Source organism: Phlebotomus papatasi, chromosome 2 (genome assembly GCF_024763615.1).
Source record: "Phlebotomus papatasi isolate M1 chromosome 2, Ppap_2.1, whole genome shotgun sequence".
NCBI lineage: Eukaryota > Metazoa > Arthropoda > Insecta > Diptera > Psychodidae > Phlebotomus > Phlebotomus papatasi.
Window position 1 is genome coordinate 85,058,965 of NC_077223.1, and position 12,631 is coordinate 85,071,595.

Here is a 12,631-nt window from a genome sequence, read left to right on the forward strand (position 1 = left end):
ATATATCGTCTAGTCCCTTCTCATTTCCCCTTCTACTCCTTCTGTTATAAATTCCACCCAATTGCCCTAACCTTACTTTTCACCCTATACCCATCCCATCTGGTATACTACAGTCTTCCCCCCTAAGAAATGGAAAAGAACTAACTCACTAAAGGTTGAGGCGAATCGGTGGTTTGATCTCTCTTTTAGATCGTCTAAGGCCATTTGTTTCAGGTTCAGCCGGTCCGGAATTCGCCGCTGTATCAAGATGAAGCTCACCTTCTCCGCAGATACTTCCTTCCTCACTAACCGCGTCATGGAATGAATCGGATGATGCTAATGATTCCATAGAATCACTTCTTTGAATATCAGCGCGCTGTTCAAAAGATTGCAATGAACTTTTTGCCTCCTCTTCAACTTCCCAATAATGATCCATTGAATCGTTCGGATTTTCTTTTAACTCTTTGCCTGCATTCTCTCCCACTTTTCTTATTTGATCAACGTGCCTTTTCCACATTCTGTCATCATCTAACTGAATATAATAATGGAGCTTCCCCATTTTCTTAGTAATCTTCCCAAACTTCCACTTAACCCCTTTTTGTAAATAGTTCCTCGCTGCAACCCTATCACCCACCTGAAAGTCCCTTTGTACCGAGAGTTCTTTTACGTTTTGTTCATTTTTATCCTCTTGTGGAAAAATTAAATCAAGACGAGATCGAATTTGCCGATTGTATAATTTCTGACTAGGTGATACTCCTGTGGTTGCGTGTGGAGCTCTGCGATATTCCATTAATATCGAACATATTTTCCGTTCAAGGTCATCTTTTTCCCAATCTTTTAGTGCCAGAAGTTTATCCTTAATTGTTCGGATATGTCTTTCGGCCTGCCCGTTTGTGGAAGGATGAAAGGGGGCTCCCATTTTATGCTTCACCCCATTCAAATTACAAAACCGGGAAAATTCCGCACTTGTAAATTGAGTTCCTCTATCGGAAACTAGTATCTCTGGACAACCATGTGCCGCGAAAATGTATCTCAATTCCCTGATTGTGGTTTGTGCAGTCATGTCATTAACGACTTTAACCTCTGGCCACTTAGAGAAGGCATCTACTACCACCAACAAATATTTCCCCGAAATTGGTCCTGCATAATCTATATGTACCCTCTGGAAAGGCTTAGAAGCTTCCTCCCAAACATGTAGTTTTTCCTTTTTCGGGTCCTGCCTATTTTCTTGACAACTCGTGCAATTCTTAACCGTCTCTTCAATTTCGTGATCTAACCCTGCCCACCAAACGTATCCTCTAGCAATCATCTTCATTTTACATATTCCAAAATGACCTTCATGAAGTTCCTCCAACACCCTCTTTCGCAAGATTTTCGGAATATATACCCTCCACCCCCTTATTAAACAACCTTGTTTAATAGAAAATTCCGTTGGGTCAATCCCGAAACAGCACCCAGGATTTAGATCTTTCCCTGTCTTAATTTTTTTAATTAACTCTTGAATATCCTCTTCTTTTTCAGTTTCGCGCGCAATTTCCTCTGCGGTTACTGGTAATTTCTCAATCAAATTTAGTTGCACCAGCTCCGGCTCATCAGTTTCAAACTTTGCCTTATCTGAAGGAAGCCTAGATAGGCCATCTACGTTGCCATTATTCTTTGAACTTTTACACTGAATTTTAAATCGGAACGACTGCAGGAAAGCAGCATAATGCTGCATGCGCATCGCAGTATATTTCGGTATTCCCTTTTCAGGATTGAGTATTTGAGAGAGTGGTTTATTATCCGTGATCAGTGTAAACTCCCTACCATATAAGTAATTATAAAACTTCTTAATGCCATAGATTATAGCGTATGCCTCCCTGTCTATTTGTGAATACCTTCTTTGAGTGTCTGACAATGACTGAGATGCGTATTGAATTGGTCTTTCATCTCCGTTTGGCATTTTATGACTTAAACACGCACCTACTCCTACTGGACTTGCATCCACAGCCAGAATTAACTCTTTTTGTGGATCGAAATGCGTCAAAAATTCTTCACTGCACATTTCTGACTTAATCTTGCTCCAGGCCAATTGACACTCAGTGTCCCAAATACAATCAACATCATCCCTTAACAGTCTATTAATTGGGCTCAATGTCGTGCTCAAATTTTTAAAAAATCTTCCATAGTAATTTATGAAACCTAACAAGGATCTTACATCATCTTTAGTCTTAGGAGTTGGCATCTTAATCAAGGCATCGACCTTCTTCCTGTCTTTGTGTATCCCATTTTTGTCAATGACATACCCACAATATTCAATCTCATTCGCGAAAAACTCACACTTTTCGAAATTAATTCGCATGTTCCTGGCATTAAACCGTCGCAAAACTTCCCTCAATCTTTGATAGTGAGTTTCATCATTTGGCCCCGTTACTCGAATATCGTCAAGAAATACCTTCACTCCCGGTATATCCCTTAATTCGTTTTCCATCATTCTTTGCCAAATCGCCACGGCTGAAGCTACCCCATACATCATTCTTGTTGGCTGATAGAGACCTTTATGGGTATTCAAAGTCAAAAGTTCGCGATCCTCTTGCCTCACTTCCATTTGAAGATACGCTTGTGATAAATCTAATTTCGAGAATTTTTCCCCCCCAGCCATGTCAGCAAATAATTCTTCTGTGGTTGGCAACGGATGCTTATCCACAATTAACTCAGGATTGATAGTAACACTATAATCCCCACACAAACGTACACGGCCGGAAGTTTTCGGAATAGCAACCACAGGAGTCGCCCATTGACTCTGATTTACCTTTACCCAAACCCCTTCTTTAACTTTTTCGTCAATCTCCCTCTCAATTGCTTCTCTTTTAGCAAAAGGTGCCGGCCTAGCCTTCAAGAATTTGGGTTGTGCACCCTCTTTCAATTTTAATTCAGCCTGGAAATCCGTAATTTTTCCCATTGTCTCCGCGAAAAGTTCTTTAAACTCAGTCTTCAAACTACTCACGTAATTTTTAACACACGAAATTTCATTGATCTGTTCTTTGCAGCCTTCTGAATTTTCTTTTATGACTTTGTTCCAATCGAGCCAATTAAATTTACTGATCCAATCCCTTCCCATCAACGGCTGTTTAGAAGGAACATCTGCGATGTAAAGATTCGCTCCTCGAAGCAAACGACCCTCGACCTGCACTGATACTTCAACAAATCCAATTATATCAATTTTTACGTTATTGTACCCTGCAAATTTTCTCTTGGTAGGCAAAATTTGCAGGTCAGGGAAAAATCTGTCCCTATCTAGTAAGCTGATCACTGAAATGGGTGATCCGCTGTCAACCTCAAATGTGAGCCATTTCTTCTCCACTTGTACATCAAGACAAACTTTCCTAATCAAACCTTCTTCAACATACATGATATTTTCTATTGTATTTAAAGCTTCCTTACCATCCTTGACATTCCTACTCTGACAAACCCTCTGGACATGCCCAATCTTAGAACACAAGTTACATTTCGTGTTGATATGTACGCATCGGTCAGCCAGATGAGTTGTGTATCCGCATCGGAAGCACTTCAATGGTTTCTTCGGCACAGCTCCAGTGGCTCGATTGTCTAATGGCTGCTTAGTCTCCTTTGGATGATTGTTCTCCCGCTGCTGTAGCGTGTTGATCTTTTCCTCAACTTTGTGAACCTCCTGAGACTCATTGTTGCCCTTTGTAATGATTTGTCCACCTTTTTCTGATGCCTCCATAGCCTTTGCAATATCAATAGCCAAATCCAGGGTCAAATTCCTCTTTTCCATGATCCTGTTCCTCATTGTCTGATTCTTCAGGCCTGTGACAAATTGATTCCTCAGGGTCTTGTTCAAATTGTCGCAGACAGAGCAAGCAAAACCACAATTAGCAGACAATTTCCTCAACCTGGACAAGAACTCATCAATTGTTTCATTCTCTTCCTGCCTCGAAGTGTGAAAATTGTAAATTTCCACAATCTCCAACGGTGCTGGGTCATAGCACACCGTCAACTCCTGAACTATCTCATTGTACCTCAAATCCTCGGGTTCTTTTGGGGCCACTCGGTCGCTGAGTTTGTCATATGCCTCTGCCCCCATGTAGTGTAATAACATTCTTGTCCTTGTCACCTCATCCTGAACTTGAAACAGCTCAAACGTCGTCTCCAGACGCTTTACCCATCTTTTCCATTTTCCGGATTGAGGCTGAAACTTCTCCACACTAGTTGGCAATGTCAATTGAACAGATGAACCAGCAGTGACGCTACTTTGCGCGCCATTCCTTGAAGCATCGACGCTATCTTTAGCATCATCCTTTGAAGAATCTGCATGATCTTGCAGATTTTTTCCAGCAGAATCGTTATCCTTTGGCATCTTGGATTCGATTTCTGCTCGTCGCCACTGTAGAATCCCTTCCTTTCACTTCAATTCTCTTTATTTCTTCTCTTCACTCTTTTACAACCTTCTTCTTCTTACGCCATATATCGTCTAGTCCCTTCTCATTTCCCCTTCTACTCCTTCTGTTATAAATTCCACCCAATTGCCCTAACCTTACTTTTCACCCTATACCCATCCCATCTGGTATACTACAAAAATATTATAACAGAACCAAGAAACAAAGTGAAAAATTTTATGGTTACAGATATTAAAAAAATGAATTGAAAGATAAATAAAATTTATATTCATCTTGTCAGTTATATTACTAATTTTGTGAATTCCAACTTTACGAATTTTATCTCGAGAAAATGGTTGAAAGGACCTCTTCTTTGGGATTATGTTTGGTATTTTTCTACGGTAATATATAGATGTCTCTTATGGCACAAAAATGTTTTCGCGAGTGTCAAACAAAACCTTGGCCAAAATCGCCGTTTATGGGGCTTTTGGGGCCATCAGTGCAGTCTTCTATATGCGATACAGTATCGAAAAGCGTCTTCGGGGTCAGGAATACTACACAAATGCACTCAAATTGCTCCAGAACCACACGGGTATGTCATAACCTCAATCTCATTAACATACCGACAAGTTAATAAAGTTGTGATTCCGGGGATTTTCAGGTGCTGTGGGGCTTCTGGGACAACCGGTGAGAGACAGAGGATTTGATCTCAGTGATAAGGTTAACTTCTGTGATGGTCGTGAGGCTCACTTTGAAGTAACAGTAAGGGGCTCGAAGGATAGGGGCACGTACTATTTCTGGGCCAGGAGGGAAGCCCAACAAAATACTGAAGATTCCAAACCTGCTACCGAGGAGTCCCTGCAAACCACAGCAGGGGCTCCCAAAGGCACATGGGATATCTATAGGGCTGAGTTGGAACTTAAATCTAAGCCGGATCAGCGATTAGTTATAAAGAATTAGTAAAAAAGACGTGTAAATTAAATAAACTAGCGAAACGAGATTTGTCATTTAATTACAATTATGGGGAGGTGGGGCTACTTTGAGCTATGGGGCTACATTGATATACAATTTTTTCGCATATTTCTAAAAGGAACTAGGTTTTAAAATAATGTAATTTACAGAGCGATGCAACTTTATTTTCGTATCTTATAAGATAAGATGTCAAATTTTGAATTATAAGAATTTGGTATATGCAAGATTAAGTTCTATATGGCGAGTTTATTTGAACGAGACTGCCAGTAAACTAGGCGTGTCATTTAATTCCTGCGAATTTTCTTCATTAGCATTTTCTTCATTAGCTTGTTACCACAAACTTTGGAATAGACAATATGCTTGAATGATACAGGAGGATCAAAGAGGTCACCGGGAGATGAAATAGTTGCAGAACTGATACTATAATTTATCCAACAAAAGAAGAATTGTGCATAACTTGAATCAAGAATTGGTGAAACAAGAGGATGATTCTGGACGAATGATTTGTTTTAATGAACGGTCTATCAGGGATTGGACAAATATTTCATTCCTAGCGAGTGGGTTGGATTATGTCCTAGACACACTTACGACTTAAGCCGAGAGACGACTTAGTGGAAAATAATGGAAATGTAGTTTAATCATTATTTCGAATAAAATTACGCTAAGCCGTCTCTCGGCTAATCCTCAGGTCTGTCGGGGCCCTTAGGAAGCGGATATAAATGACGCAAAACCAAAAATTGCAGTCTTTTTCATCTCCCGGAAGTGTTTTCAAATTATTCTAGACTATTATGCGACCAGAAAGGGTAGTATAATTCTAATCCCTTTAACTGGCAATAATGTAAGGAGAATTATCAATCTGTTCAAAAAAAAACTTGGGATTTTTAAAGTCAATTTATAAAATAATATTTTCTAAAAAATATATAAATTCAATTTTCCAAGGAAAAAATACTTTATTTTAATGAATTAAATATTTATCAACGTCAAATAAAGAAAACAAGTAGTAAAAGAATTATTTTTTTAATTTTTTTTTCCTCTCGAAAAGCACGCAAAAACAGAGAATCTTGTACTTTGCGGCACCTCTGAAAGAGTCCAATAGTTATGAGACGTTTTGAGGTTGAAATTCATATTTTTTAAAATTCACCACTCAGGATTGTATCGCAAATCTCGTTCATATAAAAACTCGTTCTAAATAGACCCTGTCAATAAAATTACCAGATTTGACATCTCGTTCATAAAATTGCATAGCAAATCTCTTAAGTTAATAGACTAATAGACGAGATCTGTAAAGTTGCATCGCTCTGTTAGACAGGCAAAACGGGCAAAACCATTATGGAACTAGATAAAATAATTGTAAAGCCCTGCTGTCTCTACAAGTATCCAAAAAAATCGTATACCAATGTAGCCCCACCTCCCCCTAATTTAAATCCGGTGGAATTACCGTCCGGATTCGGCAACACAATTTGTGGAGTTTTTGAAGGGTTAATAATTGGCGGAAAGATTAATTTAATCAATAAAAGACAGCTGATAAATTAATTATGTGATATAAAAATACATTATTGTTAAGCGGTCTCAAAGGTATTTAAAAGTATAAAAAGTATATTAAAGAAGTCGTTGAAAAATAATATAATATCTATTCAGATTTGCAATATTTCATAGATAAAAATTTTTAAAATATGTGATTGATTATCCTACCCAAGTTTGTAAATTAAATCAAGGGCGTAAAGTAGTTTATGTTCTGTAACTGATAATGAAATATTAAATGATAATGATTGAATTGTAATGAAGTAAACCAAAATAAATCATATTAAATCCATTGAGCACTTTGTCAGTCCCTTCAAGATATCAGCAGAAAAATGAAATAGTAAAAATAAAATTTAGCTAGTTTAAAATTTATTATAGTTCTGAATAATACAGTGCTTGCTCTCATTCGGATCGGAGTTATTCGGATGATATATCTTGTCGGTTTAATTTAAAATGTAATTTAGTGAACATGAATATTTTGTGAAATTTTTTTTTAATAAATGATTTATGAAAACGAATAATTCTATTAATAATGGCTTTGTAATTAATATTTCTTTAAATTTTTTATTCTAATCTTACGAAAATAGAAGCGGACATAATGTCATTTTGTCTCCCAATTATTCTAATAAGAAAGCGGCCACTGTATTATTATTATCTTTTTAGTTATTTTATCTAAACAATTTAAATATTTAAATCGATTCGAAATAATCTAGGACATGTAAGATTGTTTTTTATACATTGAAAAAAAAAATTAAATTGAAAATATTTTGTTGTTCTCAAGTGAATTGAGAATAAATTTTGCCAAACTAGCTAGAAACCCCTATGGCCTATCCCGAATATAAACATGCTTTAATGCTCTCGGACGATCAACTATCTGCTGGAAACTTTTAATAACTTGAAAATTGATTTGACTTTTTCTTTTTTTTTCGCCAACTTCCTTATGAAATTTGGATTTCTTTTAAAAGGTCTTGAAACTGGAAACTTTTAACCAATTTGCATTGGTTCGAATTAGTTAGTGGCATCCAAAATAATGGAAGCCGAAACCTCGAATAGTCAAAATCATGAAAGGATCACAAGACTTTCGGTTCGATGGAATATAATGTAACAGGAGATGGGCGGAAACACGCTACCTCTCTTGATTTTCACAATTTTAATCTTTAATGGCCTCTACACACTAGGAGAAATTTGTTTAAATAATGCCTTTTTAAAGAAAATTTCCCTATGCTTGTAGGCAGAAACGTCAGATTTTTTTTTTTAAAAAAAGGCAATTTTTGCCAAAAATTGCTTCTAGCGCTTCTAGTGTGTAGGCACCATAAGACGTTTCGAGGATTAATGTCCTCTTCATTGGAAAAAACAGTTTTTCTTTGCCTCCAGCAAGCGCGAGTGTAATCGTGGGAGTAGCTGTGCCAATTCGGAATTATGGCTTTCGGGATTTTGGCCTTTTCGGAATTCTAGTTTTCGGGATTTTGACCGGAACTCGAATGAGTATTGGGTTCATAGGGTTAGTAAAGTACCCATATTTGATTTATGTTTCTCGTCGATTTATATATTTCTTTTTTTCGTCCAAAAGTTTGTACACTGAGAGTAATCCGAAAAAGTTAAAATAACATTCCGGAAATGTTAATTTTACCCTGCAGAATTGATCCGAAATCGGTGTAAATAATACTCTTTTTAGGTGTATTAGGGGTTATAGTTATCCTTTTTCCATGTTAATTTTACACATTTTACCCTTAAAAAGGTGTAAAATTAACATTAAAAAATGTTGATATAATTTTACGCCTAAAAAGTGTTAATGTTATGAGGAAAAAATGTTAATCGCACCCTCTTTTTTTTCTCAGTGTAACTGGGCTAGGGGTTAAAAGGTAGGAGTTGATGACTACCGGTTATCGGCGCCCCTCCATAAATCGACATTATTTCGAGATGGTTATTTCCTTTCTCCTTCCTCCCTAAAATTATATTTTTTGTTCTATACCGAAAACAGTTTCAACGATTTCCTTTCTTTTCAGATATATTTTAAAGGTATCCAAGGCAAGGATTTTTCAAGGTTAGAGTTAAAACCACGCAAAAGGATCTATATGTCAAGCAAATTAGTTTTATTTGCATTTCTGCCATTTTTGGAATCCAATTGCATCGCCCAATCGGTAATGAATCGATAAACCGCCGGTAATTTATTGGCAGTTGATTTTTTTTATTGTACAATTTTTTCGACATAGGGGCCACCTGCATGAGGTCCACTTTTGATTTCCGGTAACCCCTTCGTAAATATATAGACATATACATAGACATTCTCATGATGCGTTTTTCAAAATTCATATACCAGTTCATTTCAAAAACGATTTCGTCCTCATACGTCAATGATGTCAATTCAAAGGATAAAGGTGAAAGCATCCTAAAATTCAAACTTTACGAATTTTTCCAATTTTTAGTTTTGGAACGGCTTTTTGGTAATTTGAGAACCTGTTTGAATCGGGATTAAGCCATTATGGCACCAAATACAGTGAGAAAAGATAGTTCAAGAAAAGCTGTATCTCGTGACTTCGAGCATTCCTAAAAGCTGGGACGCTTGACCATATTTATTATAGAATGAAAATTTTGGAATTCTAATTGGATTTTAAACGTTATGCAAATAATAATAAAAGTAACGCTCCTTTTTTAGTTTTATAAGGTTAAAATTTTGAAATTGGGAAATTTTTTCAGATTTTTGCTACAACGACGGTAGGGTATTACGCAAGCATTACTTTTGAAAATATAGTAAAGAGAGGTAATCCGGATACTTTTCATAGAGTGCGACTTTAATGCTTGTTTTTGGACTGATGAAATATTTTTTCCCCATTCCAAATCAATAGAATTATTCTTTGTTTAATTTAGAATCATAATAGAAATAGAATTTTAGCAATAATATTGATGAAAATTAATAAAATTACGATAATATTAATATATGCGCAAGAATGTTACTGCGACGCTTTTATGTAACTCCGTTGAATTCGATCAAACTCGGATGCTCATTTTAAGGAAAAGTTTAATGCATAAAAATGAGAAGATATTATTTCAAAAACATTTTTTTAGAGTTTTATTCCATCAATTCATTTCATTAATTTATTCTTTAATTATATATATTTTTATTTATTTTAAGATTGCACTCAATTCTTTGATTTTTCTCGGTTTTCTTGACTGACTTCCTTCCACGTTTTTTCTTTTCAGCTTCAATTGGCATTTGAGCCTTTTCCTTTACCATGTGTTTCTCCTTTAGTTTTATCTCCTTTTCTTCTGCCCTTATTTTTTTGTTCCTCTCTCTGGTCAACTTCCGTTCAGCAATTTCTTTCTTTTTTTGTAAATCCTGCCTCAATTTTTCCTCCTGTTCCGCGATAATTTCCTCAGAAGATACAATATACTGGTGTTTGACATTGCTGGCTTTGACCCTCTTCTTCTGACGACGTTTTGGAATTTCTCCTGGCCAGAAATAGCATTGTTTTAGTGTGTCGAAGATCGGTTGAGTCTCAGAAGTTGCAGAGAGTTGGTTTCCAGGGATGACTGGATCATTTGAAGGATTATTGTCGGTGGCCTGATCGTGCTGGTTATTGATAATGGACTCCTCTGAATGTTGGAAAACAATTTTCGGGAAATAAAGACCAGCATAGAAAAGTGGCCCATCCATCCAGCCACTCTGTGGTAGAGATGTGCGCCGAGAAATTTCGGCGGCGGCGGCTAACATTTAAAAATTGTCGGCGGCTGGCTGTGCGCCGGCGCGCCAGCTAAAGCAATCGGCTGCGGCTCAGCTAGGCGCGCCAGACTTTTTTCCTTAATATTTTTCGATTACAATCCACATAAGTTATCGATTTTCCTCAAATTTTTTTCTTGCTAGAATTACTAATCATGGAAATCTATTTAAAAAAAAATAGTAACAACAAAACAGATAGAAAACAATCTGTCAACTTTAGGCACAACTTTTGATGATTTTACAAAAAGACAGATTCAAATAAAAATATTAACAAAAATTTTTGAAATCCGTAGACACGTAAAAATGAAAATAATTTTATCTGGAATTATAAACTTAAATTCAATATCCAATAGAAAAATTGTTTATCTACAAACAAAAATATTTCTCGATGAAAATTTGATAACAGTTGAAATATTTGGTAAGAAATGTTGAATTCGATGCACTTGATTAAAACATTATTTTAAAAAAAAATGTTTAAAATCTTAACCCTTTAACGACGGGACACTTTTCACGAACCGAAAATCATCAATAAAAATTAAACTGGTGAACGTAATCAATGATAAATAATATTACTAATAATATTACTATTACTATTAAAATTATTTGGTCAGCAAAAAATTAAATTTGATAAGTAAAAAATACAAATATTTCCAAAAATGGATTTAATTTTTCTATCCATAAAGATCGAAACTTTTACTGCTCGTTTGTACAGTATCAATACAAGAAAGAGCTCATACTAAAGTTATTTTTTTTAATGTTTATACGTAATCGTAAAGTAAAAAGTTGTAGGAATCCATAATATTTTTGCAGATGTTCAGCCATTTGCTATCTAGTAAATATTGCAGCACAAAAGTGAATAATTTTCAAACTACCGCATTGATGAATGATTTTTATTATTATTATTTTTTATAATAAGGTAAAGTATCCTATGTCGACCACTTAAGGATAGATTTTGTGAAAAAATTATGAAAAAACAGTTATAATTTGTGTTTTTTGATAGGGTTTTTGCCTAAAACTATAGAATAGATTCTTATCTAATTGTTAACTTCATTTAGTCATAATATAATTTTACATTAGGAAAAGTTAAAATGTTTTAAAAGTGCGAAGTGTTCCTCTACTCGACCACTTCAATATCAGTATTCCTCCTCGACCGCCTGGGGTTCCTCTACTCGACCACCAATTTTTCTTAAAATTAAACAAATCACAAAACTAAAAAGTCACTGATTTAACTTTGGCTTGTTTAATACATCATGAATAGCACTTAAAATTTAGTTAATCAATAAAATAAATAGGGAAACTCACTTTTATGAATTCATTCGGAAGTATAGAACAACGTTCAAGTGAAAAAAGCTTCACTTGCTATGATTCGTCGACCGGTCGAATTGAGGAACAATTTATTTGAAATGCACTTTCAATTTTAATATATAAAACTAATCTTCAACTTAGTCATGGAAGTAAAATTTTTGCACAAGTAACAATTTGAATTCTCCAGTAATCTGTAAGGGTAATAATTGAAATAATTCCTTAAGAAAAAAGTCAAGAATATCAAAAAGTATGCCATAATTTGATGAAAAATTGCGATTTTTTTTTTAAGAAATACTTTAACGCTCCGTATTTTTATGATTTTTTTCAGGGTTTTATGGTCAATTTCTATGATATTTTCACTGATTTGAATTAATTATGAAATAATTGGCCCTATGATGTTAAATCATTCGCTAAATATTATTGTAAATGCAAATAAATTAAATAAATATTTCCACCGGTCGACTTGAGGACCCCAGGGTGGTCTACTCGAGAGGCGATCGACTCCAGGATACTTTACCTTATATCCAAATTTTTTTAAGCAAAAGCTTCTTGACAATAGATAGTATAATTACTAACTATCCTAACTATACATTTTTTTTCATAAGAATGAAAATTGTTTATTATGGTTATTGTCAGAAAAATTACTTAATTGAATTGAAATATAAACAAAATTCGCCGCGGCGCGCATTAAAAATTTTTGGCGGCGGCGGCTAAGCAAAAATCGCGGCGGCTCGCGCCGAGCGGCTAAAATCGGCTT

The 12,631-nt window shown here is 35.4% G+C and overlaps 2 protein-coding genes across 2 annotated transcripts; one reads left to right on the top strand and one right to left on the bottom strand.

Annotated features, from left to right (window-relative positions):
- Positions 1 to 148: 148 nt before the first annotated feature.
- LOC129801067 (uncharacterized protein K02A2.6-like) lies at positions 149 to 4,339 on the bottom strand. Its single transcript, XM_055845826.1, has 2 exons — positions 2,177 to 4,339; positions 149 to 355 (listed from the first exon to the last, which is right to left on the bottom strand). Exons 1-2 carry the CDS (start codon positions 4,337 to 4,339, stop codon positions 149 to 151), a joined length of 2,370 nt encoding a protein of 789 aa, XP_055701801.1.
- A 222-nt stretch (positions 4,340 to 4,561) lies between these two features.
- LOC129804817 (uncharacterized) lies at positions 4,562 to 5,358 on the top strand. Its single transcript, XM_055852442.1, has 2 exons — positions 4,562 to 4,950; positions 5,020 to 5,358. The coding sequence occupies exons 1-2, from the start codon at positions 4,791 to 4,793 to the stop codon at positions 5,316 to 5,318; spliced, it is 459 nt and encodes a 152-aa protein (XP_055708417.1). The 5' UTR covers positions 4,562 to 4,790; the 3' UTR covers positions 5,319 to 5,358.
- Positions 5,359 to 12,631: the final 7,273 nt, after the last annotated feature.

Coding starts and splice junctions, on each gene's coding strand:
- LOC129801067 (XM_055845826.1), bottom strand. CDS start 4,339: ATGCCAAAGGATAACGATTCTGCTGGAAAAAATCTGCAAGATCATGCA. Junction 356..2,176: donor CTCCTAAGACTAAAGATGAT/GTAAGATCCTTG, acceptor TCTTTTGAACAG/CGCGCTGATATTCAAAGAAG.
- LOC129804817 (XM_055852442.1), top strand. CDS start 4,791: ATGTTTTCGCGAGTGTCAAACAAAACCTTGGCCAAAATCGCCGTTTAT. Junction 4,951..5,019: donor ATTGCTCCAGAACCACACGG/GTATGTCATAAC, acceptor GGGGATTTTCAG/GTGCTGTGGGGCTTCTGGGA.